Raw genomic sequence first — 14,157 nt, 5'->3', positions numbered from 1 at the left:
CTAGCTTCCTCAGCTCTGAGACAGATCCTAATAAAACTTCTAAAATGAAGTGTAAGAAGACTTCATTGAGAAGACCCGAATGAGCCTTAAAAGACAGGATTTGCAAAGGCTGAGGGAAGCCAGCAACTTGTCTCCATTCCTCATGACAACTTCATCATGGGACAAAGAGATTTCTGAATGAAAATTTTATATTCTGATCTAATGCTAAAGCCTTTTTAAAATTTTTATGTTATGCTGCTGGTCTAATATTACAGCTTCTATGATTTTTGTGTCTTGGCCAGTTAGATGCTTCCTAAATATCCCATTAGGTTTTAGGTTTAGTTTCACTGTGTATCTCTGGCTGGCCTCTTAACTCTCCATCCACCTGCCTTGCCTCTCTAGTGCTGAGATTAAAGGTGTGTGCTACAATGCCGTGTGTGTGTGTGTGTGTGTGTGTGTGTATTTATAATTTTCTAACTCCTGATTTTCTCACCTGTATATTTCTGTTGAATTGTATGTGTGCTTTTAAATTTAAATCTGTGGATGTCTGTTTTTCCTACTTTTTAACTCAGGTGTGATGTCTTTACTGCGGCCTCTTCTTCTGGACGTGGTCCCCACAATTCAACAGACTGCTGCTTTGGCCCTCGGGAGACTGGCCAATTATAACGATGATTTAGCAGAAGCAGTTGTCAAGGGAGACATTCTTCCGCAGCTGGTTTATTCATTGGCAGAACAGAACGTAAGGATTCTTAACAAATTTACGTGACCTTTTGGTTTTAAATTAAAAAACATAGTTTGGGCACAGCTGCAAAGCCTATAGGCATTAGAATGATTGGGATATTAATACAACCTCAAATTCTCTGAACTGTGTATAATCATATCTTTGGAGCATTTTTGCCTCAGGGATGATATGCCGATGAAGGAGACAGTGTTTTAAAGGGAATTATCCAGAAATCTGTAAGTCGTAAACAAAGTTATAGTATCTATCTTAAGGAAGAGTGCAGGACCTTAAGGCAAATAAAGAGCTGCTTTCAGCAATCATTATATCCAGATGAAGTGTGGTTAGTGAGGAGCGTGAAAGACAGCCTTGAAGCAAGGGGTAGAGAGACAGCCAAAAGGAGGGAATGTGTTCAATGGAAAGTTGGAGAAAGCGTTTAGTATCAATAAACAAGCATATCACCTTTTTTCTGGCACAGGGCCTGGCGCCTTCACTTGGCTTTTTCCACTCAAAGCTGGTGCTCTACCACTTGGGTCCACAGCTCCATTTCCAGCTTTTTTTTTGGTTAATTGGAGATGAGTCTCTTGGACGTTTCTGTCCCATCTAGCTTCCACTGCCGTCCTCAGATCTTAGTTTCCTGAGTAGCTAAAATTACAGGTGTGAGCCACCGGCACTGGGCAAATGTACTTTTTAAAGTACTCTGTGGAAGTGCCCCCAATTTTCTCTGTCCCTAGTGCTGGTGTGTATTTTACACAGTGCTTCCTGTTTGGTTTCTCCAATAGCTATGGAAGGCTTTTGGACTATTCTCCTCAGCTAGGTTTTTCTTTCTTCCTTTTTTTTTTTTTTTTTAAATAACCAAGGCATATGTCTTCCTTCGTTTATGTATTTAAAACCTAATTTGAAAAGTAGGCAAATGAATAGCTATTTCTCTAAAGACTATCTACAAATGGTTAAGAAGTATATAAAAAGTTAACAGCATTAGCCAGTGAGAAATGCATATAAAACCCACAATATTAGTTCCTACCTTCTAGGGTGGCCATCATAAAAAATAGAAAACACAGAAAAATCAATGTTGGGGACCATGTGGAGAAACTGGAATCCTCATATGTGGCTGGCAGGAATGTAAACAGTACAACTGTTGTGGGAACAGTTTGGCAAGCTGGAGTTAGCTGGGGTTGCCTCCTGTCTCAGCAGTTCGCCTCCTAGTTGTGCACCCAGGAGGAGTGAAACCCAGCTCCAACAAAAGTCCACAGAGATGTTCAGAGTGGCAGCACTCACAATAGCCAAACCGTGGAAGCAGCCCGAGTCCACCAACAACAGATGAATGGATAAGCAAAATATTGTCTACCCGTACAATGGACTATTATTCTGTCACAAAAAGGAGCAAAGTACTGGTGAATGGTACAATATGGTTGATTCTTAAAAATATGACCAGTAAAAGATGCTAGACACAAAAGGTTACCTAGTGTATGATCCCATTTATTAGAACCATTCTTAATATGTAAATCCACACATACAGCAGGGGCTGGGGAAGAAAGCAGATATTGGAGGATGGTTACTTAGTTTACAGGGGTTTCTTGTTGTAATGAGGGAAAGAAAGGTTTTGGAGCTAGACAGTGGTGATAGTTGTGCACACTGCAAATGTACTAGATGTCACTGAATTGTATGCTTTACAGTGAAAAATTTTATGATGTATACATATATTACCAAAACTTTAAAAAGTCTTAACTCTGCAAAATGTTGATTTGAGTGTTGTCTACTAATGCCTCTATAAGGAACTTTTCTTTTTCTCAGGGATGAGCCTTCTGCCTTAAATACTCAAATATTTTCTTCTTCTTGGACTGGTAGCTCTATCCTGTGTGTTTTTGTATCTCACAAAGAAGGTTCCAGTCAATTTCTAAGTATGAATGAGTGTTATATTAGTTGTCAAGAGACAAAAATATGAGGCAGCAAATTTTGGAGGCAGTGAGAACACAAAGCAGTATTCACAAGCCCGTCTCTTTCCCCTCCCAGCCTTTAAGTCATTTCTCACAGGAGATTTAATCTCCTCTTTATGAGGTACAAAGTCCTGTGGTTTTGCTTTGCTTTTTTTCCCCCTAAAGGCAAATCTTTTGGTGAGGAAAGGGAGAGACGAACATAAGGAATTTGGGTAAAATAAAAAGTAGGGTAAAGACTTTGTAGTCTGTAGAGTTAGTAGTCACTAGTGGTACCCATAAACTGTAAATTTAATAGTTATGAAGAACAGTTACACTCATTACCTTAATGAGCCTAAGGTGATATATGTCCAAGAAATTAATTAACACATTAATGTGCTGTGCAAGAAATGTATCACTATTCTTTTCCCACAATTGTAAGAAAACCACTCATGTAAAGCTACTTTAGGATTCTATACTAATTGAGTATTGACATAACAGAAAACTAAAGAAAATATGTCACATCAAAACATCAGTACTAGCTTCTTATATTAGCAGTCGATATCAACTTCTTAGATATAATGTGTTAAAATATACTTGATGTTCTCTCTTCTTCCTGTAATTTTTGTTGTGACTGAGTTTTAGCCTCACAGAAAGCTCTCAAAGCAGGTGTTGTAGTCACCTGGTTAGTTGTCAGTAGTCACAGCAAGAAAAGGAAACTCAGAGTGTCAAGTTGGAGATTAATAGAATTTTATTAATGAAAGTAAGTTATGAGACCATCACTCTATTATTTTAACCACAAAACAACGTTTTCTATCATTTCCCTAACAATATGAAGAGAGACAGGCTAGGTCTGTGTTGCACTTTCGGTTTCTCATTCCAAAATCAGATAAAACTTTTCCTTTTTTTTTGGTTGCCTGACTGGGAATCAGGCCAGATAAAACTTTTATATAGGAAAAATAAATATGAAGCAGTATTTAAAATTCACATCATACTAATTCACTCTTATTTTTTCGTAAAAACATTTCTAGAGGACACATCACCTCAGTGCTATTGTTTAGCTTACTTATTTGCCCTGTAAATACATGCTGTTTACATGCTGATTGGTAAGTACATCTTGGAATGTGGTTGTTATTTCAGGGTAGCTGAGGACACCAGGAAGATTAGTTGAGGTGGTGAAAGGCCAATCAGGCTTAGAGGCTGGAGACCCGAAAAGGAAATGAAGTAGTCAGTTGACAGAGAGTTTAGTTACACATGATCTAAGCATTCCCATGGGCCCAGCAATACTGTTCAGTGTAGTGCAGACACATCGCATGATGCCATGAATTTGCAAAGTACAATGTTTGTATTTTGTACAATTTCTGAATGCATGCTTCAGCATAAAATATTTAAAATGCAATTTAAAACAACTGTGCTTTCACTTAGTTGGGACATGTCAAGTAGACACAGTGGTTTCAACAGGATAGTTTTCATTCTGTGTATTTAAGAACTGTGGAGCTTCGTTTATATGAAGAGCATTTTACTGTGGCTCTCGGTCTAGTCTGGATTTGAATATGTAAGTGCTCAGCCCCTTTTGAGTTTGCTCTTTTTACCCTGGCAGCGTTTCTACAAGAAAGCAGCGGCCTTCGTGCTGCGAGCGGTTGGCAAGCATTCTCCTCAGCTGGCGCAGGCCATCGTGGACTGCGGGGCGCTGGACACGCTGGTGATCTGTCTGGAAGATTTTGATCCTGGAGTCAAAGAGGCTGCGGCCTGGGCCCTGGGATACATTGCAAGACATAATGCAGGTAATGGAGCATATTTGAACATAGGATGATTGAAGCATCCGTTCATTAGTTAAATCAGATTTTTGCCTAATAACCCATAGGTGGGGTTTCTCTACATTGGAAGAGATTAGTTTTGAATGTCAGCCAAGTTGTTTGGATTGCATATTTGCAAAATACTTATATCTGTCAAATTTAATCTTAGCCAAGGGAAATTTGAGGAGGGAGGAGGGGAGCTGGGTTGGTTCTCAAAGGCCTTGGTGGCCAAGTGTGGCTGCGTTGTCATCCTTGCACTCAGGAATCTGAAGCAGGAGGATCGTAATGCAGCCAGCCTGTGCCTCAGAGATACCCTGTCACAGTCAGTGCCAGCAAACAGACTTAGCTAAAGAGTTTATTGTGGCTTGAAGGGTCACTGGCTTCTCACTGCCCTTCATGATAGGGGTGCCAAATCAGTCAGGAGCCATGCCACATGAATGAGTGGAGGGAAAAGAAATAGACATGACTTTGTAGAAAATGTTTGTATTCAGCTCAGGTTGGCAAGAAAGGAGGAGGATGTAAATCAATAGGGGTACCTTCTCCTATAGCCTGACTCCTTGGTATAAAGTAAGTCATCAAGAACAGCCAACCAGGGCCTTTTGGAAGAAATCTATGTGAACACACTTGACTGGTAAACCATACACAGGGAACTGTGTAGTCTCTACTACTTTGTAGACATTCCTAAGATCAAGTGACATACAGTAAAAATACAGTGTTTGGCAAATCTAAGTGACCAACTTTGCTGGTAGTAAACAAACAGCCCATTGAAAACATTTGGAGGGTCTTTCTCCATCTGCTGATCAGAGGGGAGGAGGAACAAAGCAGCCTTGTGGCCATGTGTTAAGAGTGCTGTGGCTTTAGGCAGGATCTGAGTTTGAGTCCGTGTACCACCACTTAGCAGCTGAGACACTTTGGACGTGGGTTTTGAGTTTTCTGAATCGTCATCTTCTCATTGGCAAGAGAGTGTATAGTAGTTACTTCAGAGATCTGTTGTGAGGATAACGAAGTAATATGTTACAGTACTTAGTAAATACTCAGTAAATGTAAGATATTAGGGTAATACTAGATATTAAAAGTGTTTAGCTGGAGCTGTTGGCTGCAATCATTACTAGAGAGGCTGAAGCAGGATGATCATGAGCTTGAGGCCATTCTAGGCAACCTAATACTGCCCTGTCTCAAAAAATAATAATAAAATAATATTTATGACATTGCAGAATCAACTACAAATTATAAAAACACATGGAAAGGAGTTTGACAAAACGAATGTAAGTCATGAAAAAGCTTATGCTTATCCTAAAAAAGCTGCTTTGGAAATTCACGCTAAGGAAAGAATCCCACAGAATGAAAATGTTACTATAATGCTTTTAATATTAAAACACCTTAAATATGTGATGTAAATTTACTGGTTAAATTATAGTAATTCACTTAATAGAATCTCATGCAGCAAAGCAGAAGGGTAATTACGATCCCTGTGTGGTAACATGGAAAGGTAATTATAATGTTAAAAAGGATAAAATTGTATATTACGGTTATACTCTAGGTGAGTTTTTATGTGGACATAAATTAGAAGTAAAACATGTTTGTCTTACTAAGGTAGTAAAATAAAAAGACATTTTCTTCACTTCTAGATTTTTTGGTGTGTGTATGTATAAAATTGTAGCTACTGTGTGTTGTGTAATTATTATGTGTCTGAATCTGTGTAATGTGTTTCAGATGCATTATCTCATTTTGATTGTAGTTACCCTTGGGTACGTATTCTTTCTAGAATGAAGAAAGAAAGGGTAACTTAGAATGTCCGAGGTTGCATAAATCATAGAGTCAGAATTTATGTCTAAGTGTGTCTGACTCCAAAGCTCCTATTCCATAATGTGCCACTAATATGGAAGAAAATCTTACACATAGAAACAGGAGAAGCTCTGTCATAGTTATACTTAATTTTGTTCTTAAAATTGTGACAAAATAGTAATAAAGCAATAGGAAACTAAGCTGGGAAAGAAAACTTTGACAGTACTTAGAATGATTCAGAATGAATATATTAAAATTCCATCATATCTAGTTTCCTTTAAGACATTTGTCACACATGTTGAGGGAGAAATCTAAGGCAGTGTTTTAAGTCAGAAGCTAGGTATCTATCTACCTGCGTGGATTTAGTGAAGTTTTGGTATGTCAGAGGGGCTTGGTACAAACTGTGACATGAATATTTCAGAGTGGTACAAAAAAAATCTTTGAGGGCAGCAGTACAGATAAGTAAGTGTATCCAGCAGGTGCTCCCAGATAACCACTTTGTTCCCCCCTTGACTTGTCAGGGTGAAATTATTATAGTTCATACATAAGATCTGACTTAGGGGTCCCATTCCAATTTCTTACTGTAATCTAGCTCCCACATGGAATTCCCAGTGTAATTTCAATATTTCACAGTAGTTAGAGGCCTGGAACTCAGAAGCTCCCAGAAGAGATTACTGCATAGATTTCTCAGAAGGAAAGGAAATTGATAACTGAGCAGGCCCTAGAAGTCCTCGTTCTCATCCAAACCAGTGCGAGTACACGATTTTCCTCCAAGTAACCTGATTTAGTTCTCAATGGTTTCCTAAAAGGAGTATATACATACATATATATGTATATATATACACACACCTATATATGGATTGATGTATATCTATATATAGAGAGAGAAGGTTAATAGGAAGACTTTCATTCAGTGTGTGTTTTTAATATTAGTGGTAAAATGTGTGATTAGTTTAAGAAATGTTTAACTCTTAAACGTTTAGATCATAAATCTATTGCCTTTAAACAAATATTTAAGGGTAATCAAAGGAAAAGATTTTATTATAGAAAGTAAAAAGTAAAATGAGCTCCCAAATAGCAGAAAAGAGTGACAAGTAGGCATTATTTGACTTTTGCTTATTTGAAAAATACAATTTTTACAAGTTACACATACACACACATATATAATACATCTAGCAACAATCATAGGAAAAACGGTGCTGACAGCTAGAAATGGTGTTTGTTTTGTTTCAATGTCTACAAATTATAGCATTAAATTGTTATGGTTAGATAACCAGTTACTGAATGCACATGATATGCACATGACTATCAATAATAGTGTATTTACCATATTAAGTGGGTTTTTTTTTGTTGTTGTTGTGTTTTGCCAGTCCAGGGCCTGGGCACTGTCCTTGAGCCTCTCTGTGCTCAAGGCTAGTGCTCTACCATTTGAGCCACAGTGCTACTTCTTGCTCTTTCTATTTATGTGGTGCTGAAGAATCAAGGCTGGGGCTTCATGCATTGTAGGCAAGCACTCTCCCACTTAGCCACATTCCCAGCCCCCCATATTATGTTTCTTTTGTGTGTGTGTGTGTGTGGAGTACAAAACTGTGGGTGGAGTAAAACCAAATTGCGGTTGCAAGTCTATATAAAGCAAGTGGGAGAAAATTCTGGATATGAGAAGTATATTTGATTTGATTCAGAGGGCATTCTGAATCTGTCTATAACCTTGCCTTGTTCAGCTGGTAAAAGTTAAATGCTAAGGGAGCTGGAGGTGTGAGTCAGGTGGTGGAGCACCTGCCTAAGCACAAGGCCCTAAGTTCAAATCTCCCTATAGGGAGAGAGGGAGAAAGGGACAGTTGGAAAAGCTCTTTGCATTTTCTCCTACCTGTTGTCATTCAAGGCTGTACCGGAGTTCATCTTTCCCCACTTCCTCTGGGCTCTACTTGGTGGCTTTCCCTGACCAGGTTCTGAAGCTGCTTTTTTATGCTTGAACCCTGGAAGCATTGTCTATCCATCCCACATAGCTATCATTTTCAACTAAAGCCCCATTAGCTACAGATCAATAGCATATTTGACTTAGATTTGAGTTGCTCTTAAAGGAGCCAGAATTACCTTGCTATGGTTGCCATGGACGTTGCCTCTCTTAGATGTGTTGGTGAGGTGCAAAGGTTTCTGGGGTGGCCAGCCTCCATGGAGAGGCCTCTAGCACTCACAGGGAATTCCATGAAACCTTGGACCATGCAGCCTTCTCCATCCAGCTTGTGTCTTGAAGTCAGGGAAGTCAGGTCATCTTCTACAGTGTAGCAGTGAAGTTTAGCAGAAGGGATGCTATGCAAAGTCCAAGCTTAAAGACTACAGCTTATTGTCCTGAGGCCTCCCTTAGATCACTCATCTTGGGAGAACCTCAATATGAGCAGTCTTGGGGAGGCCCGGATGGTGATAAACTGAGCTTCCTTCCAACACTCCTGAGTGTGCTTGAAGTGAGGCCTCAGACCACTGCTGGCCCGGCTCAGCCCTTGACTGTGGCCTGGTGAGAGGTCACAGGCCTGAACCAACCAGTGAACCACTCCCGGATTCCTCACCCACAGAACTCCGGGAGAGTAAATATTGTAAGTTTCTAAGTTTGTTGTGATTTATTACACAGCAGTAGATAACCACATTGTGAACAGCGAGGTTAGACCAAAACTTTGAAAGTGCTATTACTAAAAGCATACTGGAGTATAGCCAGTTAATAACCAGTTTAGGCTATTGTAGTACAATATTTGTTGTTTTTTTATTACAAGTTCACATAATCATGAAAAAATTGGCTGAATGGTATGACAGATTAACTTAAGATTAATGTCATAAGTGACAAATTTGAAATGGGTTTTCTAATCTGTTTTATTTCAAGAAGGTGTTAAAGTAATACCTTGTAAAATAATATATTCTTTATCATTTCGTCTTATGGCCAGCTACAAAAACTAGCTCATCTTTAAACCGAAATAAGACCACCTAGTTGCAAAGAAATGCTTGGTTGTTTTATTTTATTTCATTTTACTTTTTGTCGGTTGAACTCAGAGCCTAGGTGCTGTCCCTGAGCTCTTTTTGCTCTGCCACTTTGAGCCACAGTTCCACTTCAGTTTTCTGGTGCTTAATTGGAGGTAAGAGTCTCGCTAACTTTCCTGGGAGCAGAAAGAAAGTTGAGTTTCTCTTTCACTGTATCTCTCTTTCTTGTGCTTTTGCTGGCTAATGTTTAGGTTTTAATCAATTTCCTGGAATTCTTTTCTGAATTTTTTTTAATGTAATCAAAAAGTGTTTCTTCCTTTATAGACACCGAAGTATAATTCAAGAATTAAAAGTAGAACTTTTCCATATCCAGAGAGCCTGCCTACAGGTTGTTTAAGAAGGTGTAAAATTAAATTCTGATGTTGTAAAATGTTAATTGAAGCTGGAGCTGGCTCACAGATGGATGTGTTTTATTTGGCCTACTCTATGCTGTCTCACATAGTTATTTAAAAAATAAAGTTGCCAACACTTAAAAAGTAGCCAGACAATTTACATTACAAAATGTTCTCACAACAATAGGCCCTTATTCCTACATGGCCACCTGGGGCTGAGACTGAGCCTTGATGAAGCCTTGACATTCCCACTCTCCCACTGCTCCCCCAAACCCTATTTTTCTTTCCTCCTCTGGCTTCACTTAGTTACTTGCCTGGGACCTGTCTAAGGAGACAAGTAGTCATGACATTATTGAGAAGAAAGGGTAAGGGGCTGGGGATACTGTAGCTGGGTGGTAGAGCACTTGCTTCATATGCAGCAGGCTCTGGACTCCATCCCCAGCACTGCAGGGAAAAAAGGAAAAGCATTACAGGAAAACAGAGGGAGGCAGAGTGTGACAAGGTGGCATCTGCCCTGTCTTTCCACAGCCCCCGTGGGACAGAGGAGACTGCCCGGGGCTCCTTCACTCTCAATGAGCTGCTCCTGAGCTAGTCCTGTACCGAAAACAGCAGATAACCAATCTGCAGACTATGCATTCAGCGATCTGCATGTGCGCTATGCTAAACATGGCTTTAATAAGCGTGAATAAGGGAAATATGATGTAGTCTCTCTGAGGATTTGCAGTCTAAAGTTATTGTTAAAAATGAATGCCTCCTAACATGGAAAGATTAGTATTTTAACTTACATGTAATAAGGGCATGAATAAAGGTAGCAGTTGAAATGTGAAAAAGTAAGTGATTTTTCTAGCATGTAGTAGAAATTCTTCAAACGAATTACATAGTGTTTCACAGTATTTTATTTAAAGGTGATGCGTATCTCACCATTAAAACACAAGAAATCTTCTATTTTATTGAGAAAAACCCCATCTTATCTGCATTTTTCCTTGCATAATTAGACGTATGTGTGACCAGAGATGTGTGTATGTATTTAAAAAATAGCCACACTGAGGAAAGTTGGCAAATAGAGAAGAAATATATCACTAGTGCTACTATCGGCCCAGTAAACTGTCAGTATATTGGCATAACATGTGGCTTTTTCCCCCCCTCTGGATGCTAAAGATGGAACCCCAGGTCTTTTAAAAAAATAATTTATTTATTAATTAAACAAATTTTTGACAAGGTATTATGCACAAGGGATACAGTTAGGCAGTGTGTACATTTCTTGTGATATCTTACACCCTGTTTTTCTTTCCCTTCCCTAGGTCAGGTAGACATATATACAATACACAGTGTACCAAGAACATATACAGTAGCCACGTGGCCTATGCCCAAGAAAATTCACCTAGGGCTTTAAATGTAATGTTGACAGTCAACTATGTCAACAATAGTCTTATATGAACGTACATACATAGCTTTTGAGCTATTGTGATCCACTGAGAGGTCAATTTTTGGCCTTTATATGTTGAGTAGTTGTTTGGTTTTAGTTACATAATGTAGGGTTGCTGACCCAATCCTGTGGGAAATACCATTTGACAAGCAGTTTTTGGTTTCGCAGACCTGGTCTCTACTGTCTCCCCCTCCCCCCTCCTTAACAGTCATATATCAGGGAGATCATGCCCCTTTGTTTTCTGTGTTCTAGGCTTGTCTCGCTCAACATTATTTGTTCAAGTTCTGACCATTTCCTTGCGAATAACAATATTTCACCATTTCTAATCGCTATGTAGTATTTCATTGTGTATAGGTCCCATATTTTTTGGATCCATTTATCTGTGGAGGGGCATCTGGGTTGTTTCTATATTTTGGCTATTGTGAATTGTGCAGCAATAAACATGGAAGTGCAAATGTCTTTTTGATATATTGGGACCTGTTGTTTAGGATAGATGCCTAGGAGTGGTATGACTGGGTCATAGGGTAGGTCTATGTTGAGCTTTCTGAGAAACTCCATACTGTTCTCCAAAGTGGTTGCACTAATTTGCACTCCCACCAACAATGGAGAAGGGGAACCCCAGTTCTTTTTTTTTTTTTTTTTTGCCAGTCCTGGGCCTTGGACTCAGGGCCTGAGCACTGTCCCTGGCTTCTTCCCGCTCAAGGCTAGCACTCTGCCACTTGAGCCACAGCGCCGCTTCTGGCCGTTTTCTATATATGTGGTGCTGGGGAATCGAACCTAGGGCCTCGTGGATCCGAGGCAGGCACTCTTGCCACTAGGCTATATCCCCAGCCCGGAACCCCAGGTCTTAACACATGCTGGGCAAGTGCTGTCCACTGAGCTCCATCTCTAGCTCGCCCTTTGTATTTTTTTTTGTTTTGTTTTTTGCTAGTCCTGGGCTTGAACTCAGGGCCTGAGCAATGCCCTGGCTTCTTTTTGCCACAGCACCACTTCAGGCCTTTTTTGTATATGTGGGCTGAAGAATCGAACTCAGGGCTTCATGTATAACAGGCTAGCACTGTACCACTAGGCCATATTCCCAGCCCCTCCTTAGTATTTTTAAACATAGCTCTAACCATGTTTTAATCTTGTTATTTAATGGTATAAGATTGTGTCATATTTTTTAATTTTTTATTATTATTATAAAGGCGATGTACAGAGGAGTTACCATTACATAAATCAGGTAAAGAGTACATTTCTTTTTGGACGATGTCACCCCTTCCCTCGCTCCTTCTCCCACTTTTTCCTTCCCATACCTACTCACAAATTGTAGAGTTCATTTTCAACACAGTGTCCAGTGAGTACCACTGCTGCATTTGTTCACCCTTTTGTCCCTCCATTTTTGTGCCTCCAATTAGATTCTCAAAGACATATAAATGAACAAACAGAACAAAAAGAAATGAAAACAAAAACAGCAAAAAAGAAAAAAAACCTTGTTTCCATTTCCTGGAGCTTATTTCGATAAGTATTATTTTGTATGATCAGGTATGCATAGGCATTGTGCCTTTCTATTCCTCTTCCAAGAGAAGCTTCCTTTAATGTCATTGTGTGTGAATGACAAAAGACTTGTATTATTTATTTATTATATCCTGGTGTATTTTAGATCTAGCTTCCACATATGAGAGAAAACGTGATTGTGTTACATTTTACTGAATACTAGAATATTTTGCCAGTCCTGGGGCTTGAACTCAGGGCCTGAGCACTGTCCCTGGCTACTTTTTGCTCAAGGCTAGCACTCTACTACTTGAGCCACAGCGCCCCTTTTGTCTTTTTCTATATATGTGGTGCTGAGGAATCGAACCCAGGGCTTCATATATACGAGGTGAGCACTTTACCACTAGACCACATTCCCAACCCCTGGAATATATATATTCTTAATTGAATTTTAAACATTAATTTAAAGTGAAGGTAAGATGTTTTCACATACTAAAGAGAAATTTCTTGGCTCACTGCATATTTGGTCAAATTTCAATGGGCATCTAAGTCTATATATCAGTAGTTGATATCATAAGCGTGCTAGTTAATTGAACCTCCAAAAGCTTATTTCTAAATCAGAGTCAGAATTGAGCTTTCAGAACTGGAGGTAAGGTTCAAGCACTGGCCTTGAGCAAAAAAGCCAAGGGAGAATGTGAAGCCCGGAGTTCAAGCCCCAGTACAGGCCCAGAACAGTGGCCCGTGAACAGTGGTTTCCAGCACAGAATAGCTTTTTACTCTCTTCATGTTCCTAGCAGGCGTTAAGCTCTTAACCAATACCTGATGAGTGAAGGTAAAGAGGAAAATACATATATACAGCAAGCATGAGAGAGGAAAGAATTATATCAGGTTGTAGGTTGTAGGTTACAGATATCAAACTACAAGCAGTTTAAGCAATAAAGACATTAAACATTTCTTTTTCTCACATGACGGAGTTCAGCATCGAGCATTTCCTAGGTTGGCTGTGAAGCAGGGCAGTGTCAGGGAGAATCCAGATGTTTTTCATTTGTGTGCTCAGCCTCCTCGGCATGGTAGAGATTCCTTCTGCTACAGTGGCACGATGGATGTGGGACTTCCAGATGCCGTTTGTACACATGGCCATGGCCAACGCAAAAGAGGAGGTGTTTTCTCCTGTGAATCTCAGGAGCAAATTGCCCTTCACAGATGCCTCCAGATGAGTTCTCCCGGCGCATGGGCCAGGCTGGCTCACAAAGCTCACACCAGCTAACAAGGCCTTCTCCGGGGCCATTAACAGTGACTGGAACAGAAACAGCAGACAGATGTGTGGAGGGAGAGGTAGCAAAGGCCAGGTGAGAAAGGCTGCAGAATACGAAGTGTTTGTTGTCCATGCCCTCGGCTATTGCGTTTGTACCTGCACATGCACTAGCTTAGATCTCATATACTAGTGAAGGTAACGAACAGTATCGTTTCCAAGGGGCAGCGTGAGCCACTCAGGAGCAAAGCTCACCTCTGTGGGACTATATATATCTGGTAAAGGATAGGAACAGTGCTTGTCCGGCAGGGGCTGGACTACCTGAGCCACATTTTTGGCCCTTCTTTTAGTTATTCTTTTCAGATAAGGCCCCATGCTTTTTGTCCAGGTTAGTCTGGGATCTTGATTCTCTTATGCCTCCCATGTAGCTAAGATTATAGGCATGAACCACCACTT

General features: G+C 39.9%; 1 protein-coding gene across 2 annotated transcripts in view; it reads left to right on the top strand.

The window, feature by feature from the left end:
- Window positions 1-14,157, top strand: part of Spag6 (sperm associated antigen 6) — a 46,652-nt gene that overhangs the window by 10,750 nt on the left and 21,745 nt on the right. For both annotated transcript variants that reach the window (XM_048367784.1, XM_048367783.1), the window contains exons 3-4: window positions 552-718; window positions 4,211-4,394. In XM_048367784.1, the coding sequence (XP_048223741.1) occupies window positions 552-718; window positions 4,211-4,394 (351 nt within the window). The remainder of the gene's footprint in view (window positions 1-551; window positions 719-4,210; window positions 4,395-14,157) is intronic.

Source organism: Perognathus longimembris, chromosome 18 (genome assembly GCF_023159225.1).
Source record: "Perognathus longimembris pacificus isolate PPM17 chromosome 18, ASM2315922v1, whole genome shotgun sequence".
In the NCBI taxonomy this organism is placed as follows: domain Eukaryota; kingdom Metazoa; phylum Chordata; class Mammalia; order Rodentia; family Heteromyidae; genus Perognathus; species Perognathus longimembris.
Note: the sequence above shows the minus strand (reverse complement) of the source record. Positions and strands in the feature narration are given on the sequence as shown.